Source organism: Paramisgurnus dabryanus, chromosome 2 (genome assembly GCF_030506205.2).
Source record: "Paramisgurnus dabryanus chromosome 2, PD_genome_1.1, whole genome shotgun sequence".
In the NCBI taxonomy this organism is placed as follows: Eukaryota; Metazoa; Chordata; class Actinopteri; order Cypriniformes; family Cobitidae; genus Paramisgurnus; species Paramisgurnus dabryanus.
In genome coordinates, this window is record NC_133338.1 from 5,665,926 (window position 1) to 5,682,933 (window position 17,008).

Consider the following 17,008-nt stretch of genomic DNA (forward strand, 5'->3'; position numbering starts at 1 on the left):
TCCAAGCATGAGCCCCATTCACTTCTATAGTAGGAAAAAATAATACTATGTAAGTGAATGGGGGTCATGAATGGTTTGGTGCCAAACATTCCTCAAAATATTTTCATTCATGTTCACCAGAACAAAGACATTTATACAGGTTTGTAACAACATGAGATTGAGTAAATTATGGATGAACTATAAATCCGATTCGGTCAAAAATTAGGGTGCACCTAACTTTTGTGCTGGTGCACCTAAGAAAAGGTGCACCAATGCAACCAGTGCAAAAAGTTAGTCTAGAGCCCTGCTACGTGTCTAGCGTTTTTCACGCGTTTTTAGGCGCGACATGTGAATGGCCCCTAAAACATGAAAAAATATAAAATATTTATCGCAACTCACATCATCATCGCAACATTAAACAATGTCACCGCACATTGCAACTTTTCCTCACATCGTGCAGCCCTACAACTAAGTTATGTACAGAAAGTTTAACTCCCGTTGTGGATGTGCACCATTTACAGCGCGCTTTAAACACGTCCAGTCAAAGCTCAAGCTTCATAACATTAAGCAGCTTTAAGTCGTTTTGCTATCATTTTAGCGTTTAGCTGTGTCGTGTCGTCCTCTTACCTCAGTCAAGATGCTTGTATGGCTCTCTGGTATCTCTTGACATTTGATGTTAAAATATGAGATGATAACCCATTGAACTTTTGACGGCGCTACATTTTGGACCTGACCGACTGTATTTCCGAAAATCACGGCATCCTTTTAAACCATGGTGCCTCAGTGATGTGAGGTGTGGCCGGCTTCACGGGATCGGCAAGATCGGTGGGTTGCCGCGCTTTGCGCGGATCGCCGGGTTTGCCGCGTGGGTGGTGCGCGGAATTATCTGTTTGTTTTTGAATCATGCATGGTAATGTTATGTCATACGCCGGTCTTCGTAGCTCAGCACGACGTCAAACACGCATCTCCAGACCCAGTCTTTACTACCACAGGCGCTTGTAACGCTAACCAGACATCCAAATGCCGCCATAACCACAATAAATAAATAAATAAACCCACATGATCATCGTTTTCATGATCGATCATCGATGCCTCATTCGAGTACTCGAGCAATCAAGTACACGTGCCCATCCCTATTAAACATGCACAGTAATGGACAGTAGTAAAACATTCTGAATTGAATCTAATACTTGATTGATGATGCTTATTTATAGAGTAATTGAAACAGACAGTTTACTATGTAAAGCACTACTTGACAATTGTTATGAATCACTCATAGCTGGTGGCACTTCATGTAACTGTCTAAAAAAGTGAAGACTTCAGTTTTTTTAGACAGTTATACGAACTTTCAAGCCTGGAGATACTTCAGTGTAAACAGCCCCTAACTGTGTTTGAAACGTTCAAAAACACCAAATATTATTGGGCTACTTTTCTGCAATTTAACAAAAACTGTTTATTGCTTTCATTGCTGGTTATCCTCATGTCTATTATTTATGGTATGCTACTTTAAAACAGTTGACATTCATCAGTAAATGTGTAGAGCGCTCCTGTTCTTGTGATCTTTTATTGAAATTTCATTGATGAATCAGTTAGTGCAATAATAGAATAGGAAATGGTACACACCCAATAAGAAAAAAACACAGTTGTTGATATTGTATTGTTTTGTTGGCTTTTAGCTGTAAAGAAACAATGGTCATTGGTCAGAGCACTGCATTGATCTTGGTGCAGTATTGTCTTTGTTTTCTAGGGAAGTAAAAGGTCAAAGCACTCGTGCTGTGAAACTCTTTCACCATCCTCAGTATTTATACTTAAGAACTCTGCAGGAAATTACTCCTCTGAAAGAACATTGAGTCTGTGACAGTCTTTTCTCAGACTGTGTAAACCAGACTCTGTTGCATGCCTTTGCAGCATGGTTATTTAAAGTGTTTTTTTTTTTTAATTTGAGCTCTCAACTAAAGTCTCAAAATGTGTTTGCTTATAGAGATAGTTAACCAAAGTGACTCATTTAACAAACATGTCTTACTAAAAACATTACTGGAGTGCATTTTGAGGCAAAAGGGCAGTGCAAGTTGTTTTCAGTTTGGACAGCTCTTACATTTATTTAAGTCTAGGACTCTAATCCCAGTCTGGGAAACCGCCCCTAATTCATAACCAGTGAACATGATTAGTGAATGCCATATGTCTTTGGATGGTGAAAAGAAAATCTCCCATCGTTCCACTCTCCTTCAGAATGTCATTAAGCTTCGCCTTTGTCTTTGTTTTAAACATTTGACCTCTTGTGGTGAAATCATATTGTGACTTTAATATTTTTTTGTTTATTTAGCAATTTATATGTAACGCGTCCATAGCGGGTGTGCCTCATAAGTCTTGAAAAGTGAAGCCTCTGGCTCTTTGATCGCCCCCTGGTGGCTGGCTGCAGTACAAGTCATAACCCCGCCCTCTCCATTCAAACAAATGGGACTCTGGTCTAAATAAAAAAATTATTTACACTTCCAATAAAAGTTTCCGAAAGATAGTTTTAGTCCTTTTAAGTAGTTGTTATCACATTGATTGATATATGTTCAAGTGTTCATTTTTGTGATAACTTTCATTTTAGCTAGTTATTTGATGCTATAGAAACGGGGCGTGACGTTAAGATTGGCGTGGTTTTATTGGTCGCGCGAACGTTTGGGCGGAAGTTTGATATCGCGGCTCCGCCTCTGGCTCCACGGACGATTCCTTCTGCGCATGCCCTGGCTGCAAACTGACGTTTTTACGTAACATGGCGGCGACCGTGGACGGACATTTTTGGCTTCAACTTATTACAATGGAGGGAGGCGACGTCGCGTCGTCCATCTTTTTTTACAGTCTATGCTCCCATCGTTCCACTCTCCTTCATAATGTCATTAAGCTTCGCCTTTGTCTTTGTTTTAAACATTTGACCTCTTGTGGTGAAATCATATTGTGACTAATATTTTTTGTTTATTTAGCAATTTATATGTAACGCATCCATAGCAAAAGGTAGATCAGTAGCACAGTAAGTTCAAATACGGGGCACATCGATAATGTTAAATCTTATTGGTTCTTATTTGTCTCGTGATTACTGTTTTGTCACACAGAAACCCAATTCACACAGCACTTTGGTCCCAGAAAACTTCCGTAAAATTGGCAGAGATGCTTCTGTGTGAACACAAACACGTACCATAATGGTGTCACGATTTCGATTTTAAATCGAAATGGATCGAAATTAAGTCACAACCTCGAACTTCGAATTAAAAAATGGGATCGTCGATACTGCCACGCCCCCATGTCACGTCCAGTCGGCTTGCCAAGCGGGGAAAAAACATCTCAGAGGTGCCTTTAAAAACATTGGTCCAGCGTAAACAAAAGGGACAGTTTGCCTCAGCTTGCATGAAATGCATAAAACTGAACAAATACGTAAGGATTACTACTTTAGTTTATGTTTAGACTTCGGACAGATGCGAGAGCGTGTGCACGTGAGACAGAAGAGAAGCGCAGCTGCTTATAAATAATAATGGCATAGCATTTTTTTGTCTTAAAAAAAAAAAGAGTAAAAATCGAGAATCGAAAATGTAATCGAATCGAGGATTTGGAGAATGGTGACACCCCTAACGTCCCGTAAATGTTCTGGGATCGCTCCCGTAAAAAGGACCCAGTAACATTGCCGTGACACACATGGAAGTTCAGGACTTTAAATACGTCACGTGTCTTTACGGTATGTGATTCCAGAAAATCATTGAGAGTGTAAATGAACCAAAAATCAAACGATCCTGGAAAATCTCGGATTCATTTTGCCGTGTATTTTCCGTAATCTCATGTGAAAAGGGCTAGATTTTATCTGAATTGTGGCTATGATATAATCTTTTGGTGACATAATCAAGGCCATATGTGCATAGTTGTTACGGAAGTGAAATGATTTACAAACGGAATTATAAAAACTGAATCCAAGGCCCATGCACCCATGTTATCTGTAAACAGATATAGAAAACTGTTAAAGGGATGAGTCACAACACATTTATATCAATTTGACTTTGCACTCATTCATCATGTGCAGTGATAATAAAGTTACGGGTGAATATCTGTCTTTCTGTTAACCACATAGGTTAAAATAGGCTACAAGTAAGGTATAAACATTGTCTTGGGCCCTGTGAACAGAAGATAATTATGCGTGCTTGGTCTCGCTCTCATAACCGCGTGGTCTCTGCAGAACCGCGTGAAGTCAAACATACTTTTTGGCACACATGTGTGGGTGTTTTTGCTGCTGCTTGATACTCAGTGCTGCACAAAGCTCAGTGTGCTCGCCGTTTATTAATTATCACCTGAAATAGTGATTTTAGGGGAATGGCTTGTATGCATATTTTGAAACAGCACAAAACTATATTTGTGCAATGTGTGCATGTCAAATGATCAAATCTGCAGGGTTCCCACAGGTCCTTGAAAAAATTCAAGGCCCTGGGAAGTTTTTTTAAATATGCATAAATTGATTCCATTAATTAATACATTAATTGAAAGTGCTTAAATCTATTCTATGCAAGAAGTTTTCTGAAGAAAAATTCCCTGTGTAGTGTAGGATAATATCATCAAATTCTAGACTTTTTTCGCACACGTGCTAAACTGTTCGCTTTAAATACTTATATCTTCTGCATCCGAATGTTGATTCATACCAAAATGCTCTTTTTTAATAGTTGTGTTTGACACATGAAAACGTCTCGGGTTACGTATGTAACTGTTGTTCCCTGAGAAGGGAACAAGACGCTGCGTCTCCCTTGCCATACTTCCTGCGTCCCTGTAACACCATCTTTGGCAATATTTCAGATAGCGATATACTACCTGGCTCCCGCGTCAACCTGTCTTTGTCGTTAAGCCTCACCATTGGTTGAATTTCATATACACATTCAGACGCACTTACCCATGGAGGTGTGCCCAAAGTGTCACCGCAGTGACGCAGTGCTATTTCTAGGGGTGCACCGATCCGACTTTTTCAGTCCCGATACCGATACCGATGCCTGGGCTTTGTGTATCTGTCGATACCCGATACCGATCCGATACTATTGTTGAATTAATAAAAAACTGTATACCTTCCACCTTACCTTCTTTGAAGAGACTAAAGGCACCATTCTTTACTAACTTAACATACCCAGGACAAAATAACAGATGTTTGCAAAGTGTTGAATTATTATTTATTAAAAAACAATTTTGCATTCAAATCTAAAATAGAATGTAAACAAACTTCTTTAAATAAATAAAATGTAGCAGTGGAAAAAAACTGTGTATTGGTCAAACATACAATAGTAATATGACAGTTACCAATCACTGTAAACATCTGAATTCTTATAAATAACAATTGTGCATTCAAATATAAAATAAAATGTAATAAAACTCTTAAATTAAAATAAATAAAATGTCGCCTCAAGAAACAAAACAATAGATTTACAATAGTAATCAAACAGTAACCAAACATTGTAAACAAAAATATAAAGTGCAAAATCCTGCAAACAGGAATTTAAAATGCAACATAGCAGCTGAACCTTAGTAATAAACAAATGCTGAATAAACAAAGTTGGCGGAACAACAACTTGATCAGACATACAAATAATAATAACCAAACATTGTAAACATGTAGTGCAGTGTCACACCACCATCATAAACATGACCTGTGAATGCTCACTTAATCAGCAATGGCAAATTCTTTCTCATGAAGACAAGCATTTCTGCTCTCTCTGCTGTAAGCCTACTTCTCTTTTCATCCACAATGTTAGAAACTGTGCTGAACACTCGCTCACTTTCCACACTAGTGCAGGGGGCACAGAGGTATTTTGTGGCAGTGGCAGCAAGGCAAGGTAATCTGTATTTGTTGACTCCCCAGTACTGGTATGGGTTGTCTGAGGTAGCAATGGTTTTCTCTGCAAGATAACCATGCAGTTGGACTGCAGGGCTTGAGCTGCTTGCTGCACCAGGATCTTCAGACTCCTCCACAATTTGCTCAAACTCTTGCATAAAGCTGCTCGGTGCTGCTGCTTCCACCCGAGGGAACTTTTCCTGTGGTTCTGCGGCCTGTGATGGTCCGGCCTGTGATGCTCCAGCTGTGCTCCTCCTCAGGTCTTCCTCTAGTTCCCCTGTCAGTGCATCTTTTGCACGCTTTGCAGATTGTGCACTTGTAAAGTATCTGAAACAGAAATAAAACATATGTTAGGCTAAATGAAACACTTGATAACACTAAAAAACCTGAGGCTGGCTAGATAGATAGATAGATAGATAGATAGATAGATAGATAGATAGATAGATAGATAGATAGATAGATAGATAGATAGATAGATAGATAGTTTTATCTATAAAATAAATTATATAAATAATTTGTATCAATTATATAAAGAATGTAAGCCTATATAATTTATATTCTAAATGTTAACATTTACAGCATGGCATCTCATCAAATACAGTAGAAATGTGGAGAGTAAAAAAACTATAATATAGACCTAATGTAATTAGTTAGGTTACATTACCTGTCTTTATATCTCGGGTCCAGCAGGGTGGCAAGTGCATATAGGGGTTCATCTTCCACAGTGTCGAAGCGTTTGTTGACAGCTTGAAGCAGGGTTTTTTTCATTGTTTTGATGCCAGTATCTGCATCGCCTTCTTTAGCAAGGATGCGTTTGAGGACCGTGACAGCTGGAATGACGTCAGCGGTGGAGGCAGTCGATGAGCTTACTTTCCGTGTTAGCTCTTCAAATGGTGCTAGAACAATGCTTGTTTTTTCTAGCAAAGCCCACTGGTTAGCGGTCAGTGTACTGGGCAGGTCATGGTCAGCAATGTAAGCACAGAGGACTCGCTTCTGTTCCAGAAGACTCTGTATCATCAAGTACGTAGAATTCCACCTCGTTTTGACGTCTTGTTGCAGGCGTTTAGGTTGCATTTGCATCTGAAGCTGGATATCCTGCAGCCTTGAATACGCAAGTGGAGAGTGTTTAAAATGCCCCACAATTTGTCTACCGATTGCAATGGCATCGCTCACACTCCGTTGTGACAGTAGTCCCTCATTGACTACGAGCTGCAAGCTGTGAGCAAAGCAGCCCAAGCTCCGCACTCCCATGTTTTCCATGGCCTTTTTCATGTTACTTGCATTGTCCCGAAGTATGACATGCACTTTGTTCAAAGGAATGTGCCACTTGTCAAGTATATCCGTAATTGCAGCCGCGATTGTATCGCTGGTGTGTGAACCATGGAAGTTTTTTGCTTGAAGCATCGCACCGCGTGCTGTACAGCTCGTGTCCAACCAGTGGACTGTTAAACTTAAAAGCGACATTGGACTCACAGCAGAGCTCCATATATCAGTAGTAAAGCTCATAGCTTGTATATCTTTAATCTCTTTCGAGACGTGTTCGCAAACTTTTTTGTACAGTTCTGGCAGTGCGGTCTCGGAAAAATATTTGCGTGATGGAAGAGAGTACCTCGGCTCTAGGTGTTCCAATAGGCGACGGAAGCCCTCATCTTCAACAACAGACATTGGTTGAGCATCTAAAACAATGAATTCTAAAACTTTCTGTGTAATTGCCGATGCTTTCAAGCTTTCCGCCGGAAACTTTTCGCGTCTTTGAAATGTATCCTGCAAAGTTAGTTGCTGGGCTGTATTTTCCGCTCCTTTTGTTTTGCTGAGCTGCAGGAATTCAGCGTGCTCCTTAGCATGGTGTTTCTGGATGTGCTTAATTAAATTGGTAGTATTGTACTTTGCAGTAATACCACCTCCCCTCGAAACATTTACTTTGCAGACATTGCAAACAGCCGACGAACTAGTTGGCGTGGCAAGCGTGAAATATCTCCACACAGCCGACTCTTTGGCTCGCTCCATGTTGCTTCTATTATGCGACCCGTATGCGACACACGTGAAGCTGAATGACGTAGATTCTGCTGCGACTGAAAAAAAACCCCGGATCGGCCCGTGGATCTGTTAATTTTTCCGATCCCCGATCCAGCTATTTTGTCAGTATCGCGGCCGATATCCGATCCTAATATCGGATCGGTGCACCCCTAGCTATTTCCCTCGAAAGGGAACTGTAACAATGTATCTTAAAGGTATCCTTGCTCTCACTTGAAATGTGTCCCCACATTTAGTCCTTGAATTTGAGGGTATTGCACCTGGAAAGTCTTTGAAAGGTCCTTGAATTTGAAGTTAACTAAGGTGTGGGTACCCTGAATCTGATTTAAAGCTTGTACCGTATAAACACGCAGATCAATCCGATCACATTATTATGTGTTCATGTAAACGCTATGATAGGATTTATCAAGAGTCACAGGCGTGTTCTAATAGCGTAAACAGCAATCACAGTATATTAGTGGTAACTAGATATTAAAGTTTGAGGACAAACTTTATGTTGGCTTGAAAAAGCGTAGCCGGAACATTTAAGACGGTTTGACAGAAGTTTATTTTAGTAGGCTATCTGGCTGTTAGTATGTTTAAGTTTGAAGCTTGCATGATTTAGCATGATGCTAGCATGATTTAGCATGATGCTAGCATGAAGCTAACATTTATTCCGTTGCTAGGGTACTAAGTTTGGTTGCTAGGGAGAAAATTGGCATCCCATAATGATTACACTTCAAGCCACAAGTCAAACGGTCCAACCCCCGTGTCTCTATGATGTTCTGAAGCGGAGATATAAGGCTTTGTTTATTCCGTTGCTAGGGTACTAAGTTTGGTTGCTAGGCAGAAAATTGGCATCCCATAATGATTACACTTCAAGCCACAAGTAAAACGGTCCAACCCTCGAGTCTCTATGATGTTCTGAAGCGGAGATATAAGGCTTTGTTTATTCCGTTGCTAGGGTACTAAGTTTGGTTGCTAGGGAGAAAATTGGCATCCCATAATGATCAACCTTTAAGCCACAAGTAAAACGGTCCAACCCCCGTGTCTCTATGATGTTCTGAAGCGGAGATATAAGGCTTTGTTTATTCCGTTGCTAGGGTACTAAGTTTGGTTGCTAGGGAGAAAAATGGCATCCCATAATGATCACACTTAAAGCCACAAGTAAAACGGTCCAACCCCCGTGTCTCTACAATGTTCTGATGCTGAGATATAAGGCTTTGTTTATTCCGTTGCTAGGGTACTAAGTTTGGTTGCTAGGGAGGAAATTGGCATCCCATAATAATCAACCTTCAAGCCACAAGTAAAACGGTCCAACCCCCGTGTCTCTAAGATGTTCTGAAGCGGAGAAATAAGGCTTTGTTTATTCCGTTGCTAGGGTACTAAGTTTGGTTGCTAGGGAGAAAATTGGAATCCCATAATGATCAACCTTCAAGCCACAAGTAAAACGCTCCAACCCCTGTGTCTCTATGATGTTCTGAAGCGGAGATATAAGGCTTTGTTTATTCCGTTGCTAGGGTACTAAGTTTGGTTGCTATGGAGAAAAATGGCATCCCATAATGATCACACTTAAAGCCACAAGTAAAACGGTCCAACCCCCGTGTCTCTACAATGTTCTGATGCTGAGATATAAGGCTTTGTTTATTCCGTTGCTAGGGTACTAAGTTTGGTTGCTAGGGAGAAAATTGGCATCCCATAATGATCAACCTTCAAGCCACAAGTAAAACGGTACAACCCCCGTGTCTCTATGATGTTCTGAAGCGGAGATATAAGGCTTTGTTTATTCCGTTGCTAGGGTACTAAGTTTGGTTGCTAGGGAGAAAAATGGCATCCCATAATGATCACACTTAAAGCCACAAGTAAAACGGTCCAACCCCCGTGTCTCTACAATGTTCTGATGCTGAGATATAAGGCTTTGTTTATTCCGTTGCTAGGGTACTAAGTTTGGTTGCTAGGGAGGAAATTGGCATCCCATAATAATCAACCTTCAAGCCACAAGTAAAACGGTCCAACCCCCGTGTCTCTAAGATGTTCTGAAGCGGAGAAATAAGGCTTTGTTTATTCCGTTGCTAGGGTACTAAGTTTGGTTGCTAGGGAGAAAATTGGCATCCCATAATGATCAACCTTCAAGCCACAAGTAAAACGGTACAACCCCCGTGTCTCTATGATGTTCTGAAGCGGAGATATAAGGCTTTGTTTATTATGTTGCTAGGGTGCTCATATTTGGTTGCTAGGGGCGTGGCTTAATACCTCAATAAGAATCCTCCGAGACTGATTGGATGCCTGAGTAAAATGAGCCCACCCCCATGTCTCTGTGACACTGTGCTGCAAAGATATCCATCTGGGCATTTTATAATGGCAGTCTATGGGATATGTTGCTAGGGTGCCCAAAAATGGTTGCTAGGGGCGTGGCTTAATAGCTATGGGGCGATCCTGAGAGACTGATTGGATGCCTGACTAAATTGAGCCCACCCCCATGTCTCTACGACCCTCTAAAGTGAAGATATTCCATCTGGGACACTTTTATTCCCTTATATGGGCATGTTCCCTGCCCCATTATAAGTCAATGGGGAAATTTGGGTGCCCCTTACACCCCAGGGGTGAAACTTACACCCCAATGTGATGTATGTTCTTACAGAGCCTGCCAGCCTCTTCAAATGTGGTAACCCACAAGTTTCTACAAATTTCTCGCTTGCAGCTATGACCCGTCAAAGTTTGTCGCAATGTTAAGTCAATGGAAAATTTGGGGTGTTTGAGCGCCCCGTTTAGGAATTCGGTAGGTCCCATCAGTTAGAAAAGTCATAGCAACAATCTACGTACCAGTCTTAAAAGTTTTGTAAAGTTTTGTGGGTGTAGCTTGAAAGCTCTAGGAGGAGTTACTGTGAGAAAAAGTTTGTACCAGAATAATAATAATAATAATAACTAGATATTAAAGTTTGAGGACAAACTTTATGTTGGCTTGACAAAGCCTGGTCTGAACGTTTAAGACAGTTTGACAGAAGTTTGACAGAAGTTTGGTTTAGTAGGCTATCTTGTTGTTAGTATGCTTAAGTATGAAGCTTTTTAAAATAAAGCTAACATAAATTAGCATAAAGCTAGCCTGATTTAGCATGAAGCTAACATGATTTAGCATAAAGTCAGCATAAAGCTAATATGTTTAAAGACCGAACCCCCATGTCTCTATGATGTTCTGATGCGGAGATATAAGGCTTTGTTTGTTCCGTTGCTAGGGTACTAAGTTTGGTTGCTAGGCAGAAAATTGGCATCCCATAATGATTACACTTCAAGCCACAAGTAAAACGGTCCAACCCCCATGTCTCTATGATGTTCTGATGCGGAGATGTAAGGCTTTGTTTGTTCTGTTGCTAGGGTACTAAGTTTGGTTGCTAGGGAGAAAATCGGCATCCCATAATGATTACACTTCAAGCCACAAGTAAAACGGTCCAACCCCCGTGTCTCTATGATGTTCTGATGCGGAGATATAAGGCTTTGTTTATTCCGTTGCTAGGGTACTAAGTTTGGTTGCTAGGGAGAAAATTGGCATCCCATAATGATCAACCTTCAAGCCACAAGTAAAACGGTCCAACCCCCGTGTCTCTATGATGTTCTGAAGCGGAGATATAAGGCTTTGTTTATTCCGTTGCTAGGGTACTAAGTTTGGTTGCTAGGGAGAAAATTGGCATCCCATAATGATCAACCTTCAAGCCACAAGTAAAACGGTCCAACCCCCGTGTCTCTAAGATGTTTTGAAGCGGAGAAATAAGGCTTTGTTTATTCCGTTGCTAGGGTACTTAGTTTGGTTGCTAGGGAGAAAATTGGCATCCCATAATGATCACACTTCAAGCCGCAAGTAAAACGGTCCAACCCCCGTGTCTCTAAATGTTCTGAAGCAGAGATATAAGGCTTTGTTTATTCCGTTGCTAGGGTACTAAGTTTGGTTGCTAGGGAGGAAATTGGCATCCCATAATAATCAACCTTCAAGCCACAAGTAAAACGGTCCAACCCCCGTGTCTCTAAGATGTTCTAAAGCGGAGAAATAAGGCTTTGTTTATTCCGTTGCTAGGGTACTAAGTTTGGTTGCTAGGGAGAAAATTGGCATCCCATAATGATCAACCTTCAAGCCACAAGTAAAACGGTCCAACCCCCGTGTCTCTATGATGTTCTGAAGCGGAGATATAAGGCTTTGTTTATTCCGTTGCTAGGGTACTAACTTTGGTTGCTAGGGAGAAAATTGGCATCCCATAATGATCAACCTTCAAGCCACAAGTAAAACGGTCCAACCCCCGTGTCTCTAAGATGTTTTGAAGCGGAGAAATAAGGCTTTGTTTATTCCGTTGCTAGGGTACTAAGTTTGGTTGCTAGGGAGGAAATTGGCATGCCATAATAATCAACCTTCAAGCCACAAGTAAAACGGTCCAACCCCCGTGTCTCTAAGATGTTCTGAAGCGGAGAAATAAGGCTTTGTTTATTCCGTTGCTAGGGTACTAAGTTTGGTTGCTAGGGAGAAAATTGGCATCCCATAATGATTACACTTCAAGCCACAAGTCAAACGGTCCAACCCCCATGTCTCTATGATGTTCTGAAGCGGAGATATAAGGCTTTGTTTATTCCGTTGCTAGGGTACTAAGTTTGGTTGCTAGGGAGAAAAATGGCATCCCATAATGATCAACCTTCAAGCCACAAGTAAAACGGTCCAACCCCCATGTCTCTATGATGTTCTGAAGCGGAGATATAAGGCTTTGTTTATTCCGTTGCTAGGGTACTAAGTTTGGTTGCTAGGGAGAAAATTGGCATCCCATAATGATCAACCTTCAAGCCACAAGTAAAACGGTCCAACCCCCGTGTCTCTATGATGTTCTGAAGCGGAGATATAAGGCTTTGTTTTTCCGTTGCTAGGGTACTAAGTTTGGTTGCTAGGGAGAAAATTGGCATCCCATAATGATCAAACTTCAAGCCACAAGTAAAACGGTCCAACTCCCATGTCTCTATGATGTTCTGAAGCGGAGATATAAGGCTTTGTTTATTCCGTTGCTAGGGTACTAAGTTTGGTTGCTAGGGAGAAAATTGGCATCCCATAATGATCAACCTTCAAGCCACAAGTAAAACGGTCCAACCCCCGTGTCTCTAAGATGTTTTGAAGCGGAGAAATAAGGCTTTGTTTATTCCGTTGCTAGGGTACTAAGTTTGGTTGCTAGGGAGGAAATTGGCATGCCATAATAATCAACCTTCAAGCCACAAGTAAAACGGTCCAACCCCCGTGTCTCTAAGATGTTCTGAAGCGGAGAAATAAGGCTTTGTTTATTCCGTTGCTAGGGTACTAAGTTTGGTTGCTAGGCAGAAAATTGGCATCCCATAATGATTACACTTCAAGCCACAAGTCAAACGGTCCAACCCCCATGTCTCTATGATGTTCTGAAGCGGAGATATAAGGCTTTGTTTATTCCGTTGCTAGGTTACTAAGTTTGGTTGCTAGGGAGAAAAATGGCATCCCATAATGATCAACCTTCAAGCCACAAGTAAAACGGTCCAAGCCCCATGTCTCTATGATGTTCTGAAGCGGAGATATAAGGCTTTGTTTATTCCGTTGCTAGGGTACTAAGTTTGGTTGCTAGGGAGAAAATTGGCATCCCATAATGATCAACCTTCAAGCCACAAGTAAAACGGTCCAACCCCTGTGTCTCTATGATGTTCTGAAGCGGAGATATAAGGCTTTGTTTATTCCGTTGCTAGGGTACTAAGTTTGGTTGCTAGGGAGAAAATTGGCATCCCATAATGATCAACCTTCAAGCCACAAGTAAAACGGTCCAACCCCCGTGTCTCTATGATGTTCTGAAGCGGAGATATAAGGCTTTGTTTATTCCGTTGCTAGGGTACTAAGTTTGGTTGCTAGGGAGAAAATTGGCATCCCATAATGATCAACTTTCAAGCCACAAGTAAAACGGTCCAACCCCCATGTCTCTATGATGTTCTGAAGCGGAGATATAAGGCTTTGTTTATTCCGTTGCTAGGGTACTAAGTTTGGTTGCTAGGGAGAAAATTGGCATCCCATAATGATCAACCTTCAAGCCACAAGTAAAACGGTCCAACCCCCATGTCTCTACGACACTCTAAAGTGAAGATATTTCATCTGGGACGCTTTTATTCCTTTATATGGGCATGTTTCCTGCCCCATTATAAGTCAATGGGAAATTTTGGGGGCCTCTTACACCCCAGGGGTACAGCTTACACCCCAATGTGATGTATGTTCTTACAGAGCCTGCCAGCCTCTTCAAATGTGGTAACCCACAAGTTTCTACAAATTTCTCGCTTGCAGCTATGACCCGTCAAAGTTTGTCGCAATGTTAAGTCAATGGAAAATTTGGGGTGTTTGAGCGCCCCGTTTAGGAATTCGGTAGGTCCCATCAGTTAGAAAAGTCATAGCAACAATCTACGTACCAGTCTTAAAAGTTTTGTAAAGTTTTGTGGGTGTAGCTTGAAAGCTCTAGGAGGAGTTACTGTGAGAAAAAGTTTGTACCAGAAGAATAATAATAATAATAATAATAATAATAATAAGCTTAGATCGAAGAACAGTATGTTGGCTTTGTCAAGCCAACATAATAACTAGATAGGTACATTTCCTGAAGAAAATGTCAGTGGTGCTTGCCGTGGCAAATTTCAGGCGACAATTTATGATTATACTCCAAGCCAAAAGTAAAATGGTCCAACCCCTGTATCTCTACGATGTTCTGAAGCAGAGATATAAGGCTTTGTTTACTCTGTTGCTAGGGTACTGTATTTGGTTGCTAGGGGAAAAAATGGCATCCACTAGTGATTACCCTCCGAGTCACGAGTCAAACGGTCCAACCCCTATGTCTCTACGATGTTCTGATGTGGAGATATAAGGCTTTGTTTACTCTGTTGCTAGGGTACTGTATTTGGTTGCTAGGGGCGTGGCTTGGGAGTGGCCAATGATGTGCCCAGTGATTACACTCCGAGTCACAAGTAAAACGGTCCAACCCCCGTGTCTCTACGATGTTCTGATGCGGAGATATAAGGCTTTGTTTACTCTGTTGCTAGGGTACTGTATTTGGTTGCTAGGGGCGTGGCTTGGGAGTGGCCAATTATGTGCCCAGTGATTACACTCCGAGTCACAAGTAAAACGGTCCAACCCCCGTGTCTTTACGATGTTCTGATGCGGAGATATAAGGCTTTGTTTACTCTGTTGCTAGGGTACTGTATTTGGTTGCTAGGGGCGTGGCTTGGGAGTGGCCAATGATGTGCCCAGTGATTACACTCCGAGTCACAAGTAAAACGGTCCAAACCCCGTGTCTCTACGATGTTCTGATGCGGAGATATAAGGCTTTGTTTATTCGGTTGCTAGGGTGCTCAAATTTGGTTGCTAGGGGCGTGGCTTGGGAGTGGCCAATGATGTGCCCAATTGTTACACCCCTAGTTACAAGTAAAACGGTCCAACCCCCGTGTCTCTACGATGTTCTGATGCCGAGATATAACTGTTTGTATTTTATGTTGCTAGGGTGCTCAAAAGTGGTTGCTAGGGGCGTGGCTTAGTAAGTCTGTAAGGATCCTGAGAGACTGATTGGATGCCTGAGTAAAATGAGCCCACCCCCATGTCTCTATGACACTGTGGTGCAAAGATATCCATCTGGGCATTTTATAATGGCAGTCTATGGGAGATGTTGCTAGGGTGCTCAAAAGTGGTTGCTAGGGGCGTGGCTTAATAGCTCTGAGATGATCCTGAGAGACTGATTGGATGCCTGAGTAAAATGAGCCCACCCACTTATCTCTACGACACTGTAAAGCAAAGATATCCCATCTGGAACGATGTTATTCCCTTATATGGGCGTGTTCCCTGCCCCATTATAAGTCAATGGGAAATTTCGGGTGCCTCTTACACCCCAGGGGTACAACTTACACCCCATTGTGATGCATGTTCTTACAGAGTCTACCACCCTCTTCAAATGTTGTAACCCACATGTTTCTACAAAATCCTCGAGCGGAGCTATGACCCATCAAAGTTGGGCCCAATGTTAAGTCAATGGGAATTTTCGGGTGGTTTTTCGCCCCCCTTTCGAAAATCCTGCACCCGATCGCTTATAAAAGTCATAGCACACCATTCCTCAATAATCCGGTCGATTTGAGCCGTCTTTCATGGGACTACGGCAAACCGTGTGGGACGAGTTACGCGCCGAAGTTTTGTCCAGATATAAGAAGAAGAAGAAGAACTAGATAGGTACATTTCCTGAAGAAAATGTGAAGTGGTGCTTGCCGTGGCAAAATTCTCGGGACAATATATGATTATACTCCAACCCAAAAGTAAAACGTTCCAACCCACTATCCACTAGTGATTACATTCAGAGTCACGAGTTAAACGGTCCAACCCCCGTGTCTCTACGATGTTCTGATGCGGAGATATAAGGCTTTGTTTACACTGTTGCTAGGGTACTGTATTTGGTTGCTAGGGAAAAAATTGGCATCCACTGGTGATTACACTCTAAGTCACAAGTCAAACGGTCCAACCCCCGTGTCTCTACGATGTTCTGATGCGGAGATATAAGGGTTTGTTTACACTGTTGCTAGGGTACTGTATTTGGTTGCTAGGGAAAAAATTGGCATCCACTAGTGATTACATGCCGAGTCACGAGTAAAACGGTCCAACCCCCGTGTCTCTACGATGTTCTGATGCAGAGATATAAGGCTTTGTTTACACTGTTGCTAGGGTACTGTATTTGGTTGCTAGGGAAAAAAATTGGCATCCACTAGTGATTACATGCCGAGTCACGAGTAAAACGGTCCAACCCCCGTGTCTCTACGATGTTCTGATGCTGAGTTATAAGGCTTTGTTTACACTGTTGCTAGGGTACTGTATTTGGTTGCTAGGGAAAAAATTGGCATCCACTAGTGATTACATGCCAAGTCACGGGTAAAACGGTCCAACCCCCGTGTCTCTACGATGTTCTGATGCGGAGATATAAGGCTTTGTTTACACTGTTGCTAGGGTACTGTATTTGGTTGCTAGGGAAAAAATTGGCATCCACTGGTGATTACACTCTAAGTCACAAGTCAAACGGTCCAACCCCCGTGTCTCTACGATGTTCTGGTGTGGAGATATAAGGCTTTGTTTACTCTGTTGCTAGGGTACTGTATTTGGTTGCTAGGGAAAAAATTGGCATCCCA

General features: G+C 41.8%; 2 protein-coding genes across 3 annotated transcripts in view; one reads left to right on the forward strand and one right to left on the reverse strand.

The window, feature by feature from the left end:
• Nucleotides 1-17,008, forward strand: part of sh3gl3a (SH3-domain GRB2-like 3a) — a 76,552-nt gene that overhangs the window by 9,743 nt on the left and 49,801 nt on the right. The gene's annotated exons all lie outside the window — the stretch shown is intronic.
• Nucleotides 5,122-7,548, reverse strand: LOC135783713 (zinc finger BED domain-containing protein 4-like). Its single transcript, XM_065294461.2, has 2 exons — nt 6,483-7,548; nt 5,122-6,145 (listed from the first exon to the last, which is right to left on the reverse strand). Exons 1-2 carry the CDS (start codon nt 7,481-7,483, stop codon nt 5,644-5,646), a joined length of 1,503 nt encoding a protein of 500 aa, XP_065150533.1. The 5' UTR covers nt 7,484-7,548; the 3' UTR covers nt 5,122-5,643.

What these genes read in the sequence shown, in the direction of transcription:
- LOC135783713 (XM_065294461.2), bottom strand. Translation starts at nt 7,483, where the DNA reads ATGTCTGTTGTTGAAGATGAGGGCTTCCGTCGCCTATTGGAACACCTA. An exon ending in GACCCGAGATATAAAGACAG is followed by an intron (nt 6,146 to 6,482) that starts GTAATGTAACCT and finishes TTTCTGTTTCAG; the next exon opens with ATACTTTACAAGTGCACAAT.